At 43.5% G+C, this 21,118-nt stretch overlaps 1 protein-coding gene across 2 annotated transcripts in view; it reads left to right on the top strand.

Annotated features, from left to right (window-relative positions):
* Positions 1 to 21,118, top strand: part of NEDD9 (neural precursor cell expressed, developmentally down-regulated 9) — a 292,795-nt gene that overhangs the window by 243,938 nt on the left and 27,739 nt on the right. The window contains exon 1 of one of the 2 annotated variants that reach the window (XM_059937921.1): positions 2,376 to 2,543. The exons of the other annotated variant lie outside the window; for it this stretch is intronic. Coding sequence (XP_059793904.1) covers positions 2,532 to 2,543 — 12 coding nt within the window. The 5' untranslated portion in view covers positions 2,376 to 2,531. Of the gene's footprint in view, positions 1 to 2,375; positions 2,544 to 21,118 lie in introns of those variants that run through there. 2 annotated transcript variants of the gene reach the window in all.

Raw genomic sequence — 21,118 nt, 5'->3', positions numbered from 1 at the left:
TCATTATAACGCTAGCAGGTTGATATTATTGTCTATTTTACACTTCAGGACACCAAAATTAGGAAGTTAGAAATTTGTTGAGATTCTAACACACGTTTACCTGACTCCAACACCCTCATGCTTTTCTCTATATTACTAACAATTACAACGACCCAAACCACCTTGAAATAAACTTCAGGTAGGTTTTCAGGTATATTCTGTACAGGACAGAAACAGGAAAGTAGGAGAGCCACGTGGTGTGAATTAAGCTTTTACCTAGAGAAAGAAAAAGCCCTAGCATATGCTTTGGGAAACTCTTTGAAAGCATTAAAAAGGGGTGAGCTATTGTTCACTATTCAGTGGTACTCATCAAACAAAACAGAAGGCGGATTCAGCTTTACTGCTTAGGAAGCCAAAGGAATGTTATCTAGATCTCCTGGAGGCCACAAGACTCATCTTACAGATGAGAAGGCCTTTGACTTATCCAGGCAGACACCAAAAACAATTTCCTGCCAGCTAGACTCTCACATAAGTCTGTGGGACCCTTAGGAAGATCCTTGCAGTGTAATATGTCGCATGCTTAACGTGTATTCAGAAGGACCTTGCAAAATCACTCAGGCTCATTTTCACTCTAAGGCTAAATGAGGGAAAGAGGTAGAGTGGAGGTCCCAAACCTTGTGTCAACCTCACTATGACCACCTTGGTCGGGGCGGCAGGGTCCTGTCCAGGGAATAGGTGCCACATTAAACTGTGATCTAAACTCTGAGCCCTGTACCCGGAAACCACTTTTGTAGGACAGTTGCTCTCCTGTTCTTTTTGCTTAGATCATAAAAGTAGAATTTTTTTTAAATAAATTTATTTATTTTTTGTTTTGCTTTTTTTAAAATATTTTTGGCTGCATTGGGTCTTCGTTGCTGTGCGCGGGCTTCTCATTGCCGTGGCTTCTCTTGTTGCGGAGCACGGGCTCTAGGTGCGTGGGCTTCAGTAGTTGTGGCTCACGGGCTCTAGAGCGCAGGCTCAGTAGTTGTGGCGCACGGGCTGCGTTGCTCCGCGGCATGTGGGATCTTCCCAGACCAGGGCTCGAACCCGTGTCCTCTGCATTGGCAGGTGGATTCTTAACCACTGCGCCACCAGGGAAGCCCCATAAAAGTAGAATTTTAATCCATTGGGAATTGGGAAGGAAAAAAAAATCATACTGATTCTGACCCAACCCAGTCAGGAGAAAAAGGCTGATTTTTCCATCCAAGTCGTGTAGTCTGGTAGGAGTCCTTCCCATTCGGGGACAGCTATTGTCTGCACTCACCGAGTCTCAATCCTGAGGTCCCATGAAACGGAATTTTCCCTTCACTGCTCCATCCCTCAGAAGAGTTGCTGAAGGTGACCATTTCTGTTCTCTCCGGGGTGATCCTCTCTCTCTATAGAAAGCATGAAGTTGAACCAAATGTTCTGTGCTTCACTGGGAAAAGACTGAGTTTTTTAAATTAGGCTCGTCAAACAGTGGGCATTTTTTGTTCCCTGGATAATAAGTGTTGGTGGGTTAATGGGTCATCTTCAAGAGAGAGGTCAGAAGGAAAAACTGCAGTGTTCAAAGCTGGAGCTAGAAATGCCAGCCATCAAAGAACACAGTACTTGGTGAACAGTGATGATGTATAGGGCGTGCACTGGCCAGCCCCATCTAAGAGGTCACAGCTAACCTTTATCCTCAGCAAAACCAGAGAAGGTCTCTGAATGTGGCTGACACTCAACTCTGTGAGGCCCTCGTGAGAAGCCGGCCAGGGAACCCCTGGTGCCTGAGCTACCAAGTTCCTTTTCACTGAGGGAGAATTGTATTCTGGCTCCTTGCAGACTGACATTGCAAGTACTTTGAACATTGAAAAGAACAAAAAAAGCAAACAGCCGCAAGAAAGGGGAGGGGAGGGAGGAGAGAAAGAGAGAGAGATATCAGCAGGGGTAGTTAGTAAAAAGGGGCCCGGAGACAGAAAACCTTTTGTTCCCCGAGTTTGTTTCATGTAGAGATTGTGAGGTGAACGGCTTTGAAATGAAATGGGTTTATGAAGGAGTTGCTAGGTCACAGGAAGCGCGACTGTCAGACTGCTTTCTGAATTCCATTTCTTTAAAATTTGGGTTAAGCTTAAAAAGAATTTATCTCCTTTTCCAGGGGTTTTGGGGGTGGGGGTGGAGTAAGGTTCGGGAAGGTTCCTGACTTTATTTTCCACCCTTTCTGACAATGTAAAAAGAAATGATCACATTACAAGTTCTTTGTCAGTTTTCAGGAGTTAAGGGTGGGCGGAGCGTCCGTATTACCTTGGCCCACTAGCCAATGGCGGGGCGGTATGCAAATGAGCTCCGTGCTCGGCCTGCCTCAATCACAACAGTGAGCTCAGAGGCTCGGCGGGCGTAGCGGTGCCGGAGCTCCGCGCTGCGCTGACAACTGGCTGCAGCCGGGCCGTTCTCACTTTCATTTAGCCCAGCGCTCGATGGAGGGGCGGACACGCCAGTGCTTAATGCAGTCTAACTAGTGTAGGAAAACGCCTCAATTCACCGCTGCCGAGATGAAGTATAAGGTAAGAGAGTGCCTTTTACAGAAGGTTTCCGTGTGTGTGTGTGTGTGTGTGTGTGTGTGTGTGTGTCCTCTGCAGGACAGCTCCTCTGCAGGGACCCCTACTGTGCCCGATTGTGTTCTGTTCTGAGATGGGTCTCAGTCACTGGGGTTGGCATACAAGCAGGCAGGCAGAGATCCAGCCTCTAAGACCCACGCCGGGAGCTCACAGCACACCCGGTCCACCTCCCCTGGAAGTCTGGCGGAGCTGCAGTGGCCACTGTAGATCAGAGGGTGTCTGACTCCGAGCGGAGCGCGCCTTAGCTCAGCACTCCGCGCCCGGGCCTGGCCGCCACTGTCCCGGGAGACGTAGTAAGAGAGGAATCAGAACTGCTGAGCCTCTCAGCCTGGCTCTTCAAGCAGTTTTCAGCCTTTGCTTTAAAGCGTTTGCTTCGGGAAGCAGTTTGCCATATGTACTTTTAGTGGGAGAAGTTCAAAGCCCCAGGTACCCTTAATACAGCTGATGATGGAGAATTTTGACATCCATAAATGACATTGGATTCAGAACCAATGAGTACTTGCCATTTCTTGAAAACACTTTCATTGGCGTTTGAATGGACTGAGGGTCTGAAGGCTCCAGCGAGCTTATTGTCCCTGAAACTCATAGTAGTGTCAGACACTCAGCAGCATATTTTCCCATGCATTTCGCACCTTTGTGTGTTTATTCTCGGCAAAAGGATTATAACTTATTTAGAATATCCCCTTTTGTCTAAGTTGCCCCCATCTAACCAGGCAAGCAGCTTCCAGAGGCCCTATTCAGAGCAGACTGCAAGGGATTGGATATGAATTTTGCTTGGAGGATGAATACATGTGTTTTAGAATAGATACAGTCCCAGTGCGTTTAAACAAACATGCTGTTATTAAAACGCGTTTAGGCAAGGTGGTTATGCTTTGGGATTGGCAATTTGAATTACCTGTCTGACCTTCAAGATTGTGCTAGCTGAGAGCTACTTTGCTTTCTTTCCAAATTACCTAAGTTCTGGCTCATCCTTTTTTAATGTGAGGTTGTAAATACTCAGTTCTGGCTAATAGCCACTGGCTAACCTCAGTGATAAACCTGTTATTCAAAAGCTATAAATCTTGTTCAGTAGCTCTAAATCTAACTGTTGAAAGTCTCTATTGTGATGCATGAGTTATAGTTCTCCTTGGAAAGGTTAGAACTCTCTGAAGGCAGAGGTATCAGTTATCACTGTACTATCAGCTTTCCATTTTCTACCTCAATAGGAGAGATCAGGGGAATGGATAATCCTGAAGATTCTTAATATTTTTGACTTTAGGATGCACCCAGAAACAAATCCTTCTACCTGGCAGGAAAGCTCTCTTTCTTGAAATGGTTCACCTGTATTTCCACAGTTCCCTTATTTAGAACAGTGATAGGATATCATAATGTCCTATCACCAGATATTACTTAGCCTTCAGTGAATCTTTGCCCCTCTTCTGCCTATTGTGAATGCCTTTAGTTTCATAAAAACCAGCTTGAAGGGGAAAAAAAGAGAAAATACGTTCCTACATTTATTATTGGAAAGTATAAATGGCTGTTTTTAACGTTGAGTGCTGCAATCTGGAGAGTGACAAAAGTGACAAAGTCTAAAGTCACTTTTATTCAGTGACCTCATCATGTTTAGTTTTACTTTTGTGGAAAGAAAACATCATGGCAGCTGACGCTGTGAACTGTGGTTGCCATTCATGGGAAAACCTGCCTCTCTGCCGGGTCTTACCAGTGTCAAACACCCTGCCAAGTGTTGTAAATGTATGATTTTTATTAGCTTGTGCACATCTTCACCATCAAAACTACTGACTTCCCCAACTAACCAAATGACAGATTGACACCTTGTGGTGACTATAAAAGGAACCAATAGCTGAAGCAATCTACTTTCCCTTTCTTATAAAGCCTATTTTCTCTCAAGTTAATAATGGACTTTATTTCAGGAGAGGATTTTGTAATTTTAAGTAGAGGAGGTGGCACAAAGGTAGAAGAGTGATAAATAACAGTTCTTAAGACTCACCACGACAATACAGGATTCCATATTTAAATCTCCAATTAACACCATGAGGTGGTGTTAATACTTTATACTCATTTTCAAATGTGGAAATTGTGGCAAAGAGAGGCTAAGTAATTTATCCAAAGCCACACAGCTAAAAAGTGGCGGAGCTGGGATTTGAACCAAGGTGATCTGGCTCCAGAACTTGTGACTTTAAACCACTGTTAAAGAAAGAACTCTCTGTGACCTCCCTAAAATGTGCTGTGTGACTGGTGTTTTCTTCTCCCAGGAAGTTTAAGACTCTATGTCATCTAGAGTATTCCTGCACATCAAGGTAACAATTATATAAAAGACCTTTTGTGCTTATTGAATAAATCATAAGAACTCAAAAAAAAGTACTCCTGCAGAATAGATTCTTTTTTTTTGTTTTTTAAGACAGTAACTCTACAAAGCAAAGTGAAATGCATGTTTGGTAGTGTTGTTTAATTCGAGCCACTTAGGTAGTAAAACCAGATAATTATTAGATTATAAAATCCTGGAGTCAGGAATTACCTTTTAGACACTATATTGCTCTAAACACTATAAATTTAGCACAGTCAGACTTAAAAATGCTCACTGGGAGATTTATAATCCAGCCACTCTTAAGATTTTTTTTATATAAATTTATTTATTTATTATTTTTGGCTGCGTTGGGTCATTGTTGCTGTGCTCAGGCTTTCTCTAGTTGCGACGAGGTGGGGGCTACTCTTCGTTACGGTGCGCGGGCTTCTCATTGCAGTGGCTTCTCTTGTTGCTGAGCACGGGCTCTAGGCACACAGGCTACAGTAGTTGTGGCGCACGGGCTCTAGAGCACAGGCTCAGTAGTTGTGGCTCACGGGCTTAGTTGCTCCACGGGCATGTGGGATCTTCCCGGACCAGGGCTCGAACCCGTGTCCCCTGCATTGGCAGGCAGATTCTTAACCACTGAGCCACCAGGGAAGTCCCTAAGATTTTTTTTTTTTAACCAGATTATCTGGTTTGGCTACTTCAGGGACCATAACTAGAGAACAACCAAGCCTCCACTCATTTTGAGCTTTTACACGCAGCTCCAGCTCAGCCAGCTTATACTTACGGTAATCTTGAGCACTGTGGAATGCAAGCTATTACTCTGGTGAATTTTTTTTTGGTTAGCCTATATCTAGTCTATTTTTTTTTTTTTTAAAGGATATTATCTATTTATTTATTTATTTTTATTTTTGGCTGTGTTGGGTCTTCGTTTCTGTGCGAGGTCTTTCTCTAGTTGCAGTAAGCGGGGGCCACTCTTCATCGCGGTGCGCGGGCCTCTCACTATCGCGGCCTCTCTTGTTGCGGAACACAGGCTCCAGACGCGCAGGCTCAGTAGTTGTAGCTCACGGGCCTAGTTGCTCTGCGGCATGTGGGATCTTCCCAGACCAAGGCTCGAACCCGTGTCCCCTGCCTTAGCAGGCAGACTCTCAACCACTGCGCCACCAGGGAAGCCCATATATCTAGTCTATTTTGATTGCACTGTATGTATTTCTATTTGTTCACAGAAAGGGTGCAGTCACTCTCATATGCACGTAAAGTTCCATTTCTTTTTAAAGGATTCCGTCTGAGGTTCTCTGACAGTAAATTGCGGGGGACTTCATTTATCAAGAATTTTCCCCAAGCTCCTCGGAACATACACAGCATGTTCTGGCTACTGGGGTTGGGGGCTATGCCTCGGTGGCCGTGGCTTGCTCGGGGAAGGCTTCCCTCCTGAGGGTCTGGGGGTGGGTTATCGCTGCTGTCTGCCAGGAGGGTAATTGGAGGGTGGGTGCACAGCTGTGTTTGAGCAGAGGCCCGAGGCCCCACCCACTTTGTGCAGGCCCAGGCCTGGTCAGTGCCCCACGGGCCCCGCCTGTTTGATCTCTAATAGCTGAGCAGCTTCTGTGGCTAGGCCAAATTTCTGTACCCTGTGTGCCTACATTAAAATGCTAAATTACTTATCTAGTCTGCCATTCAGCAAACTCATTCATGAATGTTCCAATTGAACGTTAGAGCAGGTAGAGCTTAGAACACAAGTAAGAAAACTGCATTCTGAAATTCAGATTCGTGCGTCGTGAATGAACATGGTAAAGTAGGTTAGGGAAACCAGAAAGTGTGTACTATGAAAAGCTTTCTAGGGGGCTTGGAAAATACTTTTATTTTCTCAAGGTGGCTTGAGAACATGTGATCGAGTGTCTTTGATTTAGTCAGCATGGTCATTTATAATCTATATAATTTCTGATTCTTTCCTGGCTTCAACATTTTGGTTTTAAATTTTTTATTCTCTTCTAAATGATGTGTTGCACACCCTCCAAATGAGGGACTCCTGCCCCCTGCCTCCTTTTTAAATCTTATGTGAGATCTATGCATTTAAAAGCACCAAAAGATGCTTTGAAAAAATTATTTGGTTACGTATTTATTTCTTAACTGAGCAAACCCATTTTCAGAGCTAAACGATTTACCTATACAGAGATCAGAGTCTTTGTAGAGCTGAAGATGTTCTGAGAACACCGATCTAGCAGGTTGCACAGTAACGAAGATTCCTTCAGCATCTTTTCCTTGCTGGAATATACATCAGTCCTCTTCTGAGAATTCATCAGTGGCTTCTACTCTGTGCCCCCCACTTCTAAAAAAACTTCCTCTCCACTTTTCAAGCCTCTTTGCCAATTCCGTCCCCTTTCATGCCCTTATGACCTCATCATCTCTCATTTTTTTCATTCAAGCATTCTTTATGCTTCTCTAATACCGACTTCTGTAGGGCTTGCCTCCCCACCTACACAGACGTGACACACTTAAAGCACATTCTGTACCCCCTACCTCCCTCCTCTCTTTGGACTCTGCTATGGGAAATCTTGGTCCCTTGCTGCTCCCGTTCATTTGCCCCTGTCTCTTTGTGCCTACGTGACTTGGTTCGTCTGTCACTTCCCACGAGTCAAGCCTCCTCATCCATCCACAGTATAAAAGAATCAGAAGCCTAAACCTTTGTCTCCCTGACTGTCCTATAATCCCTACAATAGGCTTTCTGTTTCTCACCTCTGCCCCACTCTGTTAGCACTACCTTACTCATTAACCTCTTTCAATCAAATCACTATCTAAATGATATTTGGAACTCACATAGGTTGCCCACTGGGGCTGTCCAGTTTTAGGTAAGCCCCACTGAATACGAGAGACTCACCCTCTATTTGTATGTAGAAGCAGATTGACAGACGAGTTCCTTGAATAAAAAGTATGATCCAGGATCTGTTGTGGCCTTGGGGGTGGGAGGCGGAGGTAGGGACTTGGTCTTCTGTGTTCTTGCAGTAGAGACAAGATAGAATATGAGGTTTGGGGAAAGGCATTTCTGTTTCCTGTGACTTGATGCTCTGTAACCTTGGGCAAGTTAAGCTCTCTGAGCCTCAGTTTTCTTATCTGTAAAATAGGGATAATAACTGCCTCATAGGATTGTTCTAAAGCCTAAGCAAGACATTTTCCATGGTAAGGTATTTACCATGGCTCCTGCATAATGGAAGTAGACAATGCTAGTCGGCCCCAGCTCTCCTTATATAAGTAGGTGCCCAATAGATGTTGAAAGGATAGTGTGGACTCAAGACTTGGTGACAGGATTATGTCAAAACCCCAGTCACTAGGTTAAGATAATCGAGTATTATTGAATATTCCATGGGCCTGGAGATGTCTTGCAGAAATGCAGATGGAAGACATAGGGATTTACCAGTACACCTCTGTCCCCACTTGCTAATATTTTAATGACTTGGCATCTTCATTGTTATTAATAAGATTTGATATTCCTGAAATTATAGGACCTTGCTCACAGTAGGTACTCAACAAACATTGAATTGAATGTTGAATTACCTATAATACTTACACAAATAGCCGTTAAAAGAGTCTCGCTGTATGGCATAGTGGATTTTGTTTCAAATCCCACTTTTGTTACTTCCTAACAGTATAATTTTAGGCAAGCTACTTCAGGTCTCCATTTCCTCATTTATAAAATGGCAGTAATAGTACCTGTCTCATCAGATAGTTGTAAGGATATAATATATGAAAATCATCTGTTTCTAGTACATAATAGGCATTTTTAAATGGCAGGTATTATATGATGCACCATAAGATACATATAATATATATACTCAGATACATAGGTGCAGAAGCATTATATACATAAAAATGTAAGAGGAAACCTTTGCTGCAATTGTTTATCCACAACAAAAATAGTACCCAGGGAAAGAGAAAGTCATGACTGTAAAAAATCAAAGGTGACATGCCCAGGAGGTGAGTGGGGCTCAGGGAAACCATATCCCTAGCCTACTGCCATCAGTTAAGAGTGATGGAGATGTAAAGTAAGAGGTGTTGGTGATATATTTTTAGATCATTTTAGGGTTAGAAAGAAACTTAAACAAATTGGTTTGAAATCCCAGCCCCTGGGACCATGGAATTACTCTGCAGTAACATATAGACTTAATTACCAAGGCTCCTTGCCAAGATAAACAAAACGGGGCCACTGGGAAGAAATCCTCTATTTCCAACTTAAAATGAAGAGAATAGCTACCAGTTACCTAGGCAATGGATGACTGCAAAGAGTATGGGCATGGAAAAGGGACGAAAAAAACACAAAAAAAACCCTGTTTATACTTTGTCAGCAACACCCCCTCCGTCTTATTTACTTTGAACATTCCAATCATCCCCCTGAGGGAATTCTTACTAGTTAATGAGGACTCCGCAGGCCTGGGGAACATTACAGCTTAGCTGCAAAAGACTGTCTTCCTGAGGAATCTTCATTTTAAGATAAATGCCTTATTGGTGACCTTTTCCACCCTCCACTGGAAAGAGTGATTCAGAAGGTAGACAATGTGATCTAGGTGAATTGAGGCATGTGCTTTGAGGAAGATGGAACAGGCACTCCAGAAAATACGAGTAGTGATGGTGTGTGACCGTGATTTTTCATGGTTGAGATGGAGGGTGGGACAGCTGATCATGGAGATAATGAAATTGCCAGTGGAATGTTTTCAAATACATATACTTGGGCCTCATCATGGACTACTAGATACAGGTTTATTCTTTTAAAAAGAAAAAGGCTAGTCCGTTTCCCTCAATCTCTTCCCCAATTAGTTTAGCACATTAATTGTGCTAAATGGTATTTAGGTAGGTGGTGCATGAGCCTTATTCAAAGGCTGTCATTCATATGGAGGCATCTTATTTCTTTGCAGATCTTGGTGTGTATGTTGCAAACGAGAATTCCTCCTGGTAGTTCTAATATGTCAAGGTAATAGTTATAAGATGTTACCAAAAATGTTCCTTATGTGGAATGTTGATGTTTATGATTACCAGAAATAAAGACTGATCAACCATGAATATGTAAAGTGCAAGCACTGCACAAAAACGTTTGATAGCTCATTTTGAATTTAATTCCTTTCTTTACTCTTTGTGTGTGGGCTGGGCGGGGGTGTGTGTGGGAGGGTGTTATTTGTGAAACTCAGTAGAAAGTTGCAACCACCAAAAGGCATAAATGGTTATGATTTGAACCAGATCTTTCTATTTAATTAAAGCAATATTTATTTAGACAGTATGATATGTCATTAATATTTTTCCTAATTTATGTTAGTTATGCTGTCTCTTGTATGAATTAGCCTTAATCTCATTGATTTGTGGTAGTCAGTTTGTTGCCCTTAATTTAGCACCTCACTCCCACAGAAGATGGGGCTGACTCAGGACTCAGCCTTCTCTGTCCCCAGGCTCTGTGCTCTACTGAAAGACTGAGCTGGGATTCCAACCCCAGCCCCCAGTAACCATAACAAGCAACGCCAGCCACTGGGAAGTCAGGAAAGTGGACTTGTAGACACTCCAGCCTTCTAACAGGACATGTCAGTGATCTGTCCATGAGTTTGTTGTTACTGTTTTTTGTTTGTCGTCATTAATCATCCAGGGTATGACTTAGAGTTAGCAGGAAATGGCTTGAATGGACCAGCAAGTGCTGCAGAGCCATCACAACAGCATTGGTAGAGCAAAATTTTGAAGTCTTTTTTCCCTTGAGTGCTCCTCTGGGTTAGAACTTCCATGTTATTCTCTGATTCTCCAATCTTTTCCACTCAGAGCTAAGTTCCATGAGCATCCCCTTAAATGGGGGGGAGGGTAAAGGAAGGGGGTGATGGGAACACAGTCAGCCCAATGGCATTCACCGTGAAGCTGGACTGCTCGACAGTCTCACAGAGGCCAGGATGCCCTTGGAATAGATCTCGTTTCCTTATGAAGATCGTCTTGTCAATGAGAGAACAGTCCATTGACTAAACCTAAGATTCTTATCAGTACTTACCTTTTTTTCTCCCAAATCCTAAATTCAGCCAAGGCAGATCCATTAGCAAGATATGTACTTGGATGCCTACCTTTTATTTTTAGTTTAAAATATATATCATTTCTGTAGGTATGTATCCATGTTTCACAGACCCAAAAATGGGACAGATGGTCTGACAATGGGAAGGATATTTGAAACGGGGACCGTCTTGGAAAGTTTAGGAACACATGGTCGTTCTAGACAGTCAACACGAGCTGCTTCAGAGATCAATCAGCCGTCAAAGGCATTATCCCTTTTGCCTTATGCCAGCCTTTTATCTAACTTGTTTTCAGCTTCTTGTCAGGAAATTATCTAAGAGGCTTTTTTAAAGTGGATTCCGGCAAATTTTTCATATTTACCTGTAAAAAATATTTACCACACGACATTTGCTTGTAAATAATGAGGCAGTCCTTTTCTTTCTCCTTGCAGGAGTAGGAATCTTTAGCAATGAAGGAAAGCCCATTTTGAAATACGGACTGTGCAGAGAACACCTGAGGGCGCTAGGCAGCGACGGGGGATTGTGTTTCAATTGCTCTTGTTGAAACCTGGCAGGATAGCTCCGTGCCTCACAGCCTGCAGCATCTGTATCAAGCCTCCTACCTCCCTTATTAAGATCTTAATTACAGATGCAGCTTACTTCATTGCTGGAGGGAAAGAATTTAGTTTCTCTGAACTGTGTCTGTTTTTTGGTGTGGCAGGTGTAATCATGATGAGATCATTTCTGGTTTGTTTTCTTTCCCCGGAGGAATTTTTTTTTTTTTGAGGGGGAGGAGTACAGTTCTTAAGACACAACTTCATGAGCTCATAATAGCGCAGTAATCATAACTGTGCTTTGATTTTACAGAGACCCTTTCTTCCCCATTTTGCAAATGGGGAAACAGAGGCGTAAAAGGCAGTGCTTTCATTGTCATTAGTCTTACAAGATGAGGACCAAGATTAGACTCTATTAATTTAACAGTGTCATGTCCATCCCTCTATCCGGGGTTTCTCCACCTCAGCACTATTGACATCTAGGACTGGATAATTCTTGGTAGTGGGGACTGTCCCTTGCATTGCAGGATGTTTAGCAGCGTCCCTGGCCTCTACCCACTAGATGCCAGTAACACACACACACACAGTGTGACAACCATAAATGTCTCTGAACATTGCCAAATATCACCTGGGGGGACAAAATCCCCCCTAGTGAAGAATCACTGGTATAATCTCCCCTACTTCCTTCTGCTTAAAAATAATTACCTTACTGGTTTTATGTAATAGAAGCACAAAAATACAATCATAAAGCTACTTGCCATAATTTTATCATGACCGAGGTTGGACTTAATGTTAACAGTTCCTAACCAAAAGGAAGCTTCCTCTTCTACGCTTAGCGCGAATTTGTTCAAGTGAATACCACAAAATACTAAGAAGCATAGTGTCTCACTAGGTCACATGTAAACCATCAGACCATCGCGAAGGCAACCTGAATTCTCTGAAGTCTTCCTTTGGCTTTATTTTCCTAATAGTCCTCCTATTTTATATAAAATATATAAATATATAAAATAGCTTTCTTCAGGGCCCAGTTCTAAATGCATGTTCCATTAATAATGGGCCTTGAAGAAAACTCTTTTATTCTCATAAACTGCTGTAGCATATGTACCTGTAGGAGCTTGTCTGTATCCCCAGCCACTAAACAATTTCATCAGTTTCATTTTGAGGTTTTCTTCTCCTCCATTTGCTTCTGCCATCTTTCCTCTCTCTTCTAGCTGAGAAGCTGCAGCTTCTAAAAATTCTTTCTTGGGACTTCCCTGGTGGTGCAGTGGATAGGACTCCATGCTCCCAATGCAGGGGGCCTGGGTTCGATCCCTGGTCAGGGAACTAGATCCCACATGCATGCCACAGCTAAGAGTTCGCATGCTGCAACTAAGACCCGGCGCAACCAAATAAATAAATAAATATTAAAAATTCTTTCTTGAGGCAACTCTGCAACTGCAGTGCTGACAGTATATGATTGTACACACCCTCTCAGCCAAGTGTGCGAATCCATTTTTTAAAACTCTTTGAGGACCTCACAAGTTAAGTAGGATAATAGCAATCAGGCACCGAACCTAGTTGAGGGGTCATCTAAAAGAGTTCCAGTGAGGGGTGACGTCCAAGTTACATCAGCTGGGTTCTGGCTGGGAGGCAGATGAGGGTTGCTAGTATGTGTACATATTGGCATTCGTGGGTTTAGATATAACTTCATACCTTGGGGGTTGCATACCTTGATGTAGAAAGATAAGATACATGGGAATGTAAAAATAGGAAGATCTTTCCCTTCTTTCAGATACTTTATTAGATGTTAGAACTTGTGTGTTTTGACTATTGAGAAATAATACAGTTTTTGGAATATACTGTAATATTTGTGAGCTAGAGTCTCCTACTCCTTTATAACTTAATTCTCATTTCACTTCCCCAAGTACCTGGATGTTAGAGGGATTTGTCTAGACAGGCAAATAGAAGTGATTTGATGCTAATACTGTAATGTTGGCTGAAATCCAGATGGTTGTTTTACCATTAATAAACCTATCTTTTGGGTGAGTGGGTGTCAGGCCTTCATCATTATATGGCGCCTGTCAGATTTATCTAGGGACAGACCCTGAAAAGCGTTTGTGCCTGCCCCGTGTTTTTGATCCTTTGCCAATACACTATGCTTAAATCTATCAAAACCAGGCAACCTGGGACAAATGCTTATAAATTCTGGGGCTTAATAGCAGCATTACTAAATTCTAAGATGGAGAAGGTTCTCAGGAAGCATACCCTAGTTCAGTGGAAAAAAATCCTAGATTAAGAAGGGAACCAGATGCTAGTTCTGGCTCTGCTGCTGATGTAATAAGAGACCCTCTGGGCTGTAGAACAAGAAGACTGGGTGAGAGTGATCCCTGGGATCCCTTCGTAGTGTAATATTCTAGCCTAGTCGGTCTGGTCAAACCATGGGTGACTTCTGGTTCTAAGTATCCACAGAAACCTAGGTGTTCTCCCACCTTCTTTCAGACCCTCAGGAGTTACTCAAGAAAACCCCAAAGACCACAGAAGAGTGGAGAATTGATTTCTTAAAGACATATGTATTATTTATGATCATCAGAGTTGTGAGGAAAAACTAATTTATTTTTCTCACATACTATTAGCAATCAAATCCATCCTCCGCAAACGGCCAAGAAGCAATAGAAGTTGGCTGTGAGGTCACACATACGTGTGTACACGCACATAAAGAGGATGCCATGGCTAATGTTCACAAAGCTGGACCATCTTAGAGGATGTGAGGACTTGGGGCAAAGTAAATGACATGAATATTTAGACAGAGTCCAAGATACTCATGTAAGCTTTCTAACCACCATAGGGGTTTAGAAGCACTTTCCAGAAAATGAAAATCATTGGCTGAAATGTGGTCCAGGTGCTAAAGGGCCCTTTGGTGGCACGTGTTGGACACACCTCCCCAGGGGTCAGGAAGTATGCCTGGGAACCTCACAGGATGTCACACTGCCTTTCTGTGGCTGGTTCAGATCACATAATGAAAAGTGTGTCAGATTGCAATGGACAAATATTGCTGAGAAAAAACTTGGATGTGCTCTGCATCATATCTTCTAACTCCTAAACCTAAAAGCCTAGTGTCTACTACTTAACAATCTCCAGAGGATTCAACTCTTAAAAAAATTCACCATTCCAGATATCCAGTGTAAACCAAGTATTCCAAGAATCAAAATCCAGACACTTGTAGATATCCGTGTTTTCTGACTATGGCTGTGTCCTTCTCTGGGGAAATCCCGCATCCCCCTGTATCCTAAAGATGAGGGTAGGAGGAAGCCAAAGGGGTTGGATGGCCCTCAGACGGAAGCTGATTTTGTTTTAATTGAAGTAGATTTGATTTGCAATATTGTGTTAGTTTCAGACGTACAGCAAAGTGATTCGGTCATACATATATATATGTATATATCTATATTCTTTTTTTTTGATTCTTTTCCATTATAGTTTATTACAAGACACTATATTCAAGATCTTGTAATAAACTATAATGGAAAAGACCTAAGCTGATTTTTGTCGGCAGACAAATGTAAAAACACAGGCTCATTTCTTTCTCTTCCCCAGTGTGTCCTGAGACTGACCCTGCTGACGCTCATCCCTCAGCCACTTCCTTTGGGACCGATTTTCTTGACAATGGCCATTTCCTTCTTTACTGTGTGTGTGTCCGTGTGTGTCCCTGCCAGAGTCCAGGGCTAAAGTTTGGGGGGTTGGGTACAGGAAAGCCACATTGTTGAGAATGTGGCAGCCCTGAGGCTTGGCAGGAGTTCCTGCATGATAAATATAGAATGAAGTAAAATAATAAGAGGAAGCTGGGCCATTGATGATGCTATCAGTCCGGTGGGGGAGGGGGGGGGTGACACACCAGACATTGTGTCTCATTTTTCTTCAAACAGCAGCATGAATGGTCATGGAAATTATGTCACACACCTCTCTGTATTTGGAATAGCAGATAGTTTCCCTGGCAATAGGAGTAATAAGCTTTCTTGACATTTTGATAGTAGTGGGGGGAAAAAAAAAGGGCAGGGAAGAGCAGGGTGGTGTGGAAACGATCATGTGACCTGGAGCTCTCTTTACTTGCTGTAATACTGCACAGCATTTTCTTCCCAGTCCTTGGGCATAGCCTGGGAACCAGGAACTGCAGAACCCAAACGTTCTGGCAAAGCATGAATGGTGCTCGGTCATCTATCGCCAGATGTAGGTTGCTACACGAAAGGGAGAAAAGGCTCTTACAGAGACCATTGTATTTAATCAGACGGGGATGGCTGGCTCCTCTTGGCCTTCCTGTTTGCTCAGTGGTTGTGGCACTAGATGCAGCTCCCCATCTACGTCATCATCCTGTTTTAACAGGGAGGGACGGGCCCTTTCCTGCTCGCCGTCTCCCACGTTCTCTGGCCGTGAGGCTTAGGTGACTTGGACATGCCATTTATCTTTCTGGTTCTGTTAGTTGATCTTCCCATGTCCATTTGAAAATTTCAACCGAATATCTTGCTGACATCTCTAGAAAACCATTTCACCCTCTCTGTAGAGAACCAGGAAATCAGAGTCCAGAATCCATTTCAATTTAGCAAACACTTAATGAGTGTATATTTTGTTTCACACACTGGTTCTGAAAATGCCAAAGAAAGAACAGCTTCCCTGAACTTAAGGAGTTCCCAGTCTTGAATGGGACGGTACAAGTTGTACTATAAGAAATACTATCACAGAGAACTAGAAAGGAAAACAATGAGATAGATTTTGGGAAGAGAACTCTTCTGGTGATGTGGAAGATGAGTTTGGAGGTGGGAAGAGGCTGAACGCAGGAAAACCAGTTGGGTAGCAATTGTCATACCTTCCCCCCGACCCCCCAAAAAAAGTTGCTGAGGACCTGAGCGAGGAGTGGCCGTGAGGAAGAAAAGCCAGGTCCCAGCTGACCGAGGTTCAGGTTGTGAAGTGACTCAGCAAACCTCTGAGGCTCTGATCTTGGGCGGCCTTATGCGTGCTGTTAACTGAGAGAGATCAGGAGAAAAGGGTTTTGCACTTGTTGAGTGAGAGGTGAAGATGATACTCATTAGACAACTGGAAATATGGGACTGGAGAGCAGAGGAAATATCGAGGCTGGAGCTGTGGATCTGAGTGTTACCTGCGTGTTAAATGCCATCGGCATGGATGAGATGTCCTGTAGAGAGCAAACTCAGAGAGACGAGAGATCCCTTTGGAACGTGACCACTAAAGGGACAGGAAAAGAAATTAGTCTGTGAAGGAGGAGGAAGATGAGCGGTCATGAGAACAAGGGAAGAGGGAGGACCGGACGTGGAATCATGGAAGCCGAGGACAGTTTCTTCTCAAAGATCGGGGTGGGGTCAATGCTAGAGGCTGCTACAATTAGGATCCCTCAAATAGGATTTGCGACTCTAAATGCAGATTTCCCATCCTAATTAGAACCACAGCTTTTGTAGCACATGCCTCTGACTTTATTCAGTACCGTCCTAATTCTGGAGCTGGAGACAAGAGCCCCGTGTTCTTAGCTCTGTGACCTTCTAGCCAGCTGACTTGGCAAATCATTAACTTCTTGGGCCTCATTTTTCTCATTTGTAAAGTGAACGAGTTGAACTGTAATTGTTTGAAGTGCCTCTGGCTTTCAAGTTCTATGACCCAACTGTTTTGGTGCTTTGCCAAGCTCTAGCTGCATTTCTAACTGCCAGCCTCTGGAGGCTCACCATCCAGCTGGATATAGAATTACATAGCTCTCTTATCTTTCCTTGACGTGTTTCTGTGTTGACCTTTCCTGCCCTGGAGATAAATATCCCAGGGAGGGTGGGAGAAGGAGTAGGTCTTGAATAGACAAACTGCCTCTCCTGGGTTTTCGTAAGATGTTCAGATAATCACCTTCTGACTTTGTGGCCTTAAGGAATCACAACTCTGCCCTGAAGGAAAGGGTCCCTCCACCTAGTCCTAGCCAGAGAAATTAACTCTTCATCTGCCTGTGCACTTCTGAATGAGACGGTTTGTGTTCTGGTTGAAGTTAATTTTGCTGTTAGCTCCTTACTAAGCTCTTGCCTCAACACACCAAGTATTTTCAAAAGCCAAGCTCTTTACCCGTGTTATTCCGTACTTTCTGATGGATTGTACTCTTCTGGAATCTAATGAGATTTATCCATAATTTGTCCAGTAATAATAATAATAATATATTAATAATGTTATAATGATATAATATTAATAATATTGTGATGATATTAATATAATGATATATCATTAAAAATAATATAATTATATAATAATACTTATATTATTATATAATTATATTAATATAATTGCTGGTTATATTAATATAATATATAATAATATTATTAATTACATTAGTAATTTATTATTATTATTATTATTATTTTGTCTCAATGTCTCTTGAATGCAACCAATAGTTTCCTTATTGTTGTTTATAGGCAAATACTCAACCAGAGGTTGCAGTGACCAGAACTCATTATCAATTCAGAGAAGTACTGCTTCAAGATACAGTTCCCCTCAAGTGTAATTGTGAGCAAGAGAAATATCAGATGTGTATAAAAATATGTATAATAACAACATTAGAATAGGACCAACCTTTGACTGAGAACTGTGGAGGTAATCTGCTAGGGAGCTTAAGATCAAAGCGCCATCAGCACATTAAATAAATAGTCATATCTTCCCAAGTCTCCCGCGATGTTAAAGTACTTGACTTGAATTAACTCCCTGAATCCTCAGTGCAAACCCATGGCATAGGTATGCTTTCCTCATTCTCATTTTACAGATGAGGAAGTTAAGGTGCCAAGGGAGAAGTAACCTGCCCACGTCACACAGCCAGGACCCCAAACCCCAGGAACTGATTTATTCCATAGACATGACAAAAAGAATTGTCACCTTCAGAGCTTTACTGTAAAATGGAACGGAGCCCAGTTAGGAGGACATTGTGTAGCAGAGCTAAGGTGGCTTAGAGTTCTGGAAAGAGAACTGAGCCAAGAGACCACAGTTCTCTTCCCATCTCTGACTCCACCGGTGTGGCCTTGGGCAGATGATAAACCGCCCCCCACCCCAGATCTGTTTCCTCATCTGTAAAACAGGGAGGTCAGGCCCAGGTGTTCTCTGAAGGTCTCAGGATCCGTAACCTCCTGTGTGGGAGAGTGGCTGGCTGTAGACATTGGCCCCCTGTAGCTGGCACAGATATTAAATAACTTATTCCCATTCACCCGAGGCTGAGAATAACTCTCAGCATGTGAGGTGTCAAGCTGGCACCGGGTGCTTCCACTAGCAGCCATGCCAAGCTCTCTGAATCCCAATCTCTGGGAGTGGTGGGGAGGACAGCTAGTCAGAAATCACCTTGTGATCATCTTGTGCCTCCACAAGAGGCTCTCCAGGTTTTCCTGGAGAAGCAGCTCTGGAGGCCTGTCTAGAAACAGTGTGCTGCTTAGCTGGTGGTGGGAAGGTCACTGGGACAGGAGATAAAGAACATCCAGAACAGCCTTCGTACAGGGATTTCTATCTGCCTCGAGTTGGGCATGGTCTGGGGCTCTACTTCAGTGCTTGATGGAGCTCCGTGGATGTGACCCAGCTCCGAATGCCTGGAGCTCATGTATGCTGATGAGGTCTGTGGTCCTTCATCTTCTACTGTTTTCTGTTTCTTATCTTTCCCTTCTTGGTAGCCAATATAATCGCACAGCTCTCCACCCTCGGCTCCCACAGGACTGGTCCCACCCCCATCACTTCTGATTTCACCTCAGGGCCTCCTTACCAGCCATTCCCAGTTGTTGAATGGGCCCCAGAGAAAGGGATGGAGACCAGAGCCGTCAGCTCTCCTCCTGCTCTATCATCACAGTACAACTTGGGTGGAGTAATTTCCTTCTGATCATTTAGGTACAAAGGACCAGCATCTTGTCTTCTTCAACTCGATGACTTTTCTTTCAATAACGGAACACCCAAACGATGGAAGAAGAGAAACAAGGGATTTTAGGATTAGGACACATCCTTAACTGGTTCCTCAAACCAGGATACAGTGCTGTATGGTTTTATCTTTCAGTATGTGGACTCTTAATTGTTAGAAGGAACACAAAGCTTCCTAGAATATAGATACTAAGTAATACGTTCACCTGGAACATGAGGCCCTCAGTATCCCTTTAGCTTCTGTTACTGCTCACCTGTCCACATCATAGACTTCCTGGATCAGAAAACTGTCAAGAACAAGGACGTCAACCTTATTCTTAAGGAGCATCACCAGGCTTCCTGGGCGCTGAGCTCTAGGGCTTTATCTCCTTTCCTCACTCACTAAGAGGACTGTGGCTAACAGTAAAAGTAGGAGCCCCCCCCCAGCTGCTGACTGGGAGCAGACCCTCCCATGGCACAGCGCCTGCACAGCAGAGAACCAGCCCACCGTGCGAGCCCTGCGGTTACGGGGCGGAGTACAGGGGGAGATGATTAACGGATGTCAGTGATAAAGGAATGAAAAGCATGAAGCTGAAAGATCGAATGCACATTTTCAGAGAAGAAAACAGGGGGCAGAAGTCCAAACAACAACAGCCCCGAGTGCCACGAATGTGGAGTCACAGCACACTGCGTCCAGTCAGCGGTCTTTTCTCCCACAAGTGACCATCATCACAGTGACACCTAGTGTGCCCCAACTTTCTAGCGAGGCACTAGAGAGATCACTTTGAGTTTTCGGACGGCTTGCTATGAATTTACAACATTCCCCAACTCCTCTGTGTGCCGGGAAGGAGCAGGCATGGGGTGATGGCTGCCATCGTGCTGCGAAACGTGACTGATGCCAAGAAATGAAATCTTTGGAGCCTTTGAAAGGCTTCCAAGAATGTCAGCATGTACTGCCTGCCCGCTCTCTGCTGAATGCCTACTTTGGCTGTCTGCTTAGTACTGAAAGTGCCAGACAGGCCTTCACACAAAGAGAGAAAGTGTTTGGGGCCCATGAAAGGGGAAAGCAGAGCCTTTCCGATGTGAATGGTGAGATTCAAGAAGTAGGAAATAAAGTGGCAGGGTGAGGAGGGGCCCTCAGGAAAGGTAGGAATAAAAGACCAAAGAGGAAGAGATTACGTATCTATCTACCTACGCGGGGTAACTTCTTTGTAGCTCCCCACGATCAAATCTGGAGATGTAGACTACCATCACACTACATTCCGTGCTTGATTATCATGGAAAGATCACTTGCTTGTAGATTCTCCCCGTATCCAAGGACCTCTTGATCAACTGAGAATAAGAATTTTTAAGCCCTGCCAAGGCAGAGATCAGTGTACCTCTGTTTCCATTTTAACACTGAATATCAATGCCATTTGTGCTGTTTGTTATTGGGGATTTTCTTTGACTCGTTTTACCTCCAATATATTACCAAAATAAGAGATGTCTGTTGTAGTGCATCTGAATATCTTGGAATTTTTTATTCCTTCGACTGGGTTTAAGAAAGAAAGAGGAATGTTTTGTAGAATGAACCGTTCTCTAACCCTTAGCCATGCTACTCGTAACTCCCTGGGCACAGCATGTACTGCTGGAAGAAAGCTCTCCGCGGCGTTCTGAGCTTTTCCAGGGAGGCGGTCTGATGTCATTGGTGGCAGACACAGTATGTATGGATCTGTCTTCTGTCTGCACCATCTGTTTTTCTCCTTACAGGCTATTGTTCAGATTCTTCTCTTCTCTCCAGGAAGTGTGCCTCTCCATAAGAGC

This window comes from Balaenoptera ricei, chromosome 11 (genome assembly GCF_028023285.1).
Source record: "Balaenoptera ricei isolate mBalRic1 chromosome 11, mBalRic1.hap2, whole genome shotgun sequence".
NCBI lineage: Eukaryota > Metazoa > Chordata > Mammalia > Artiodactyla > Balaenopteridae > Balaenoptera > Balaenoptera ricei.
Note: the sequence above shows the minus strand (reverse complement) of the source record. Positions and strands in the feature narration are given on the sequence as shown.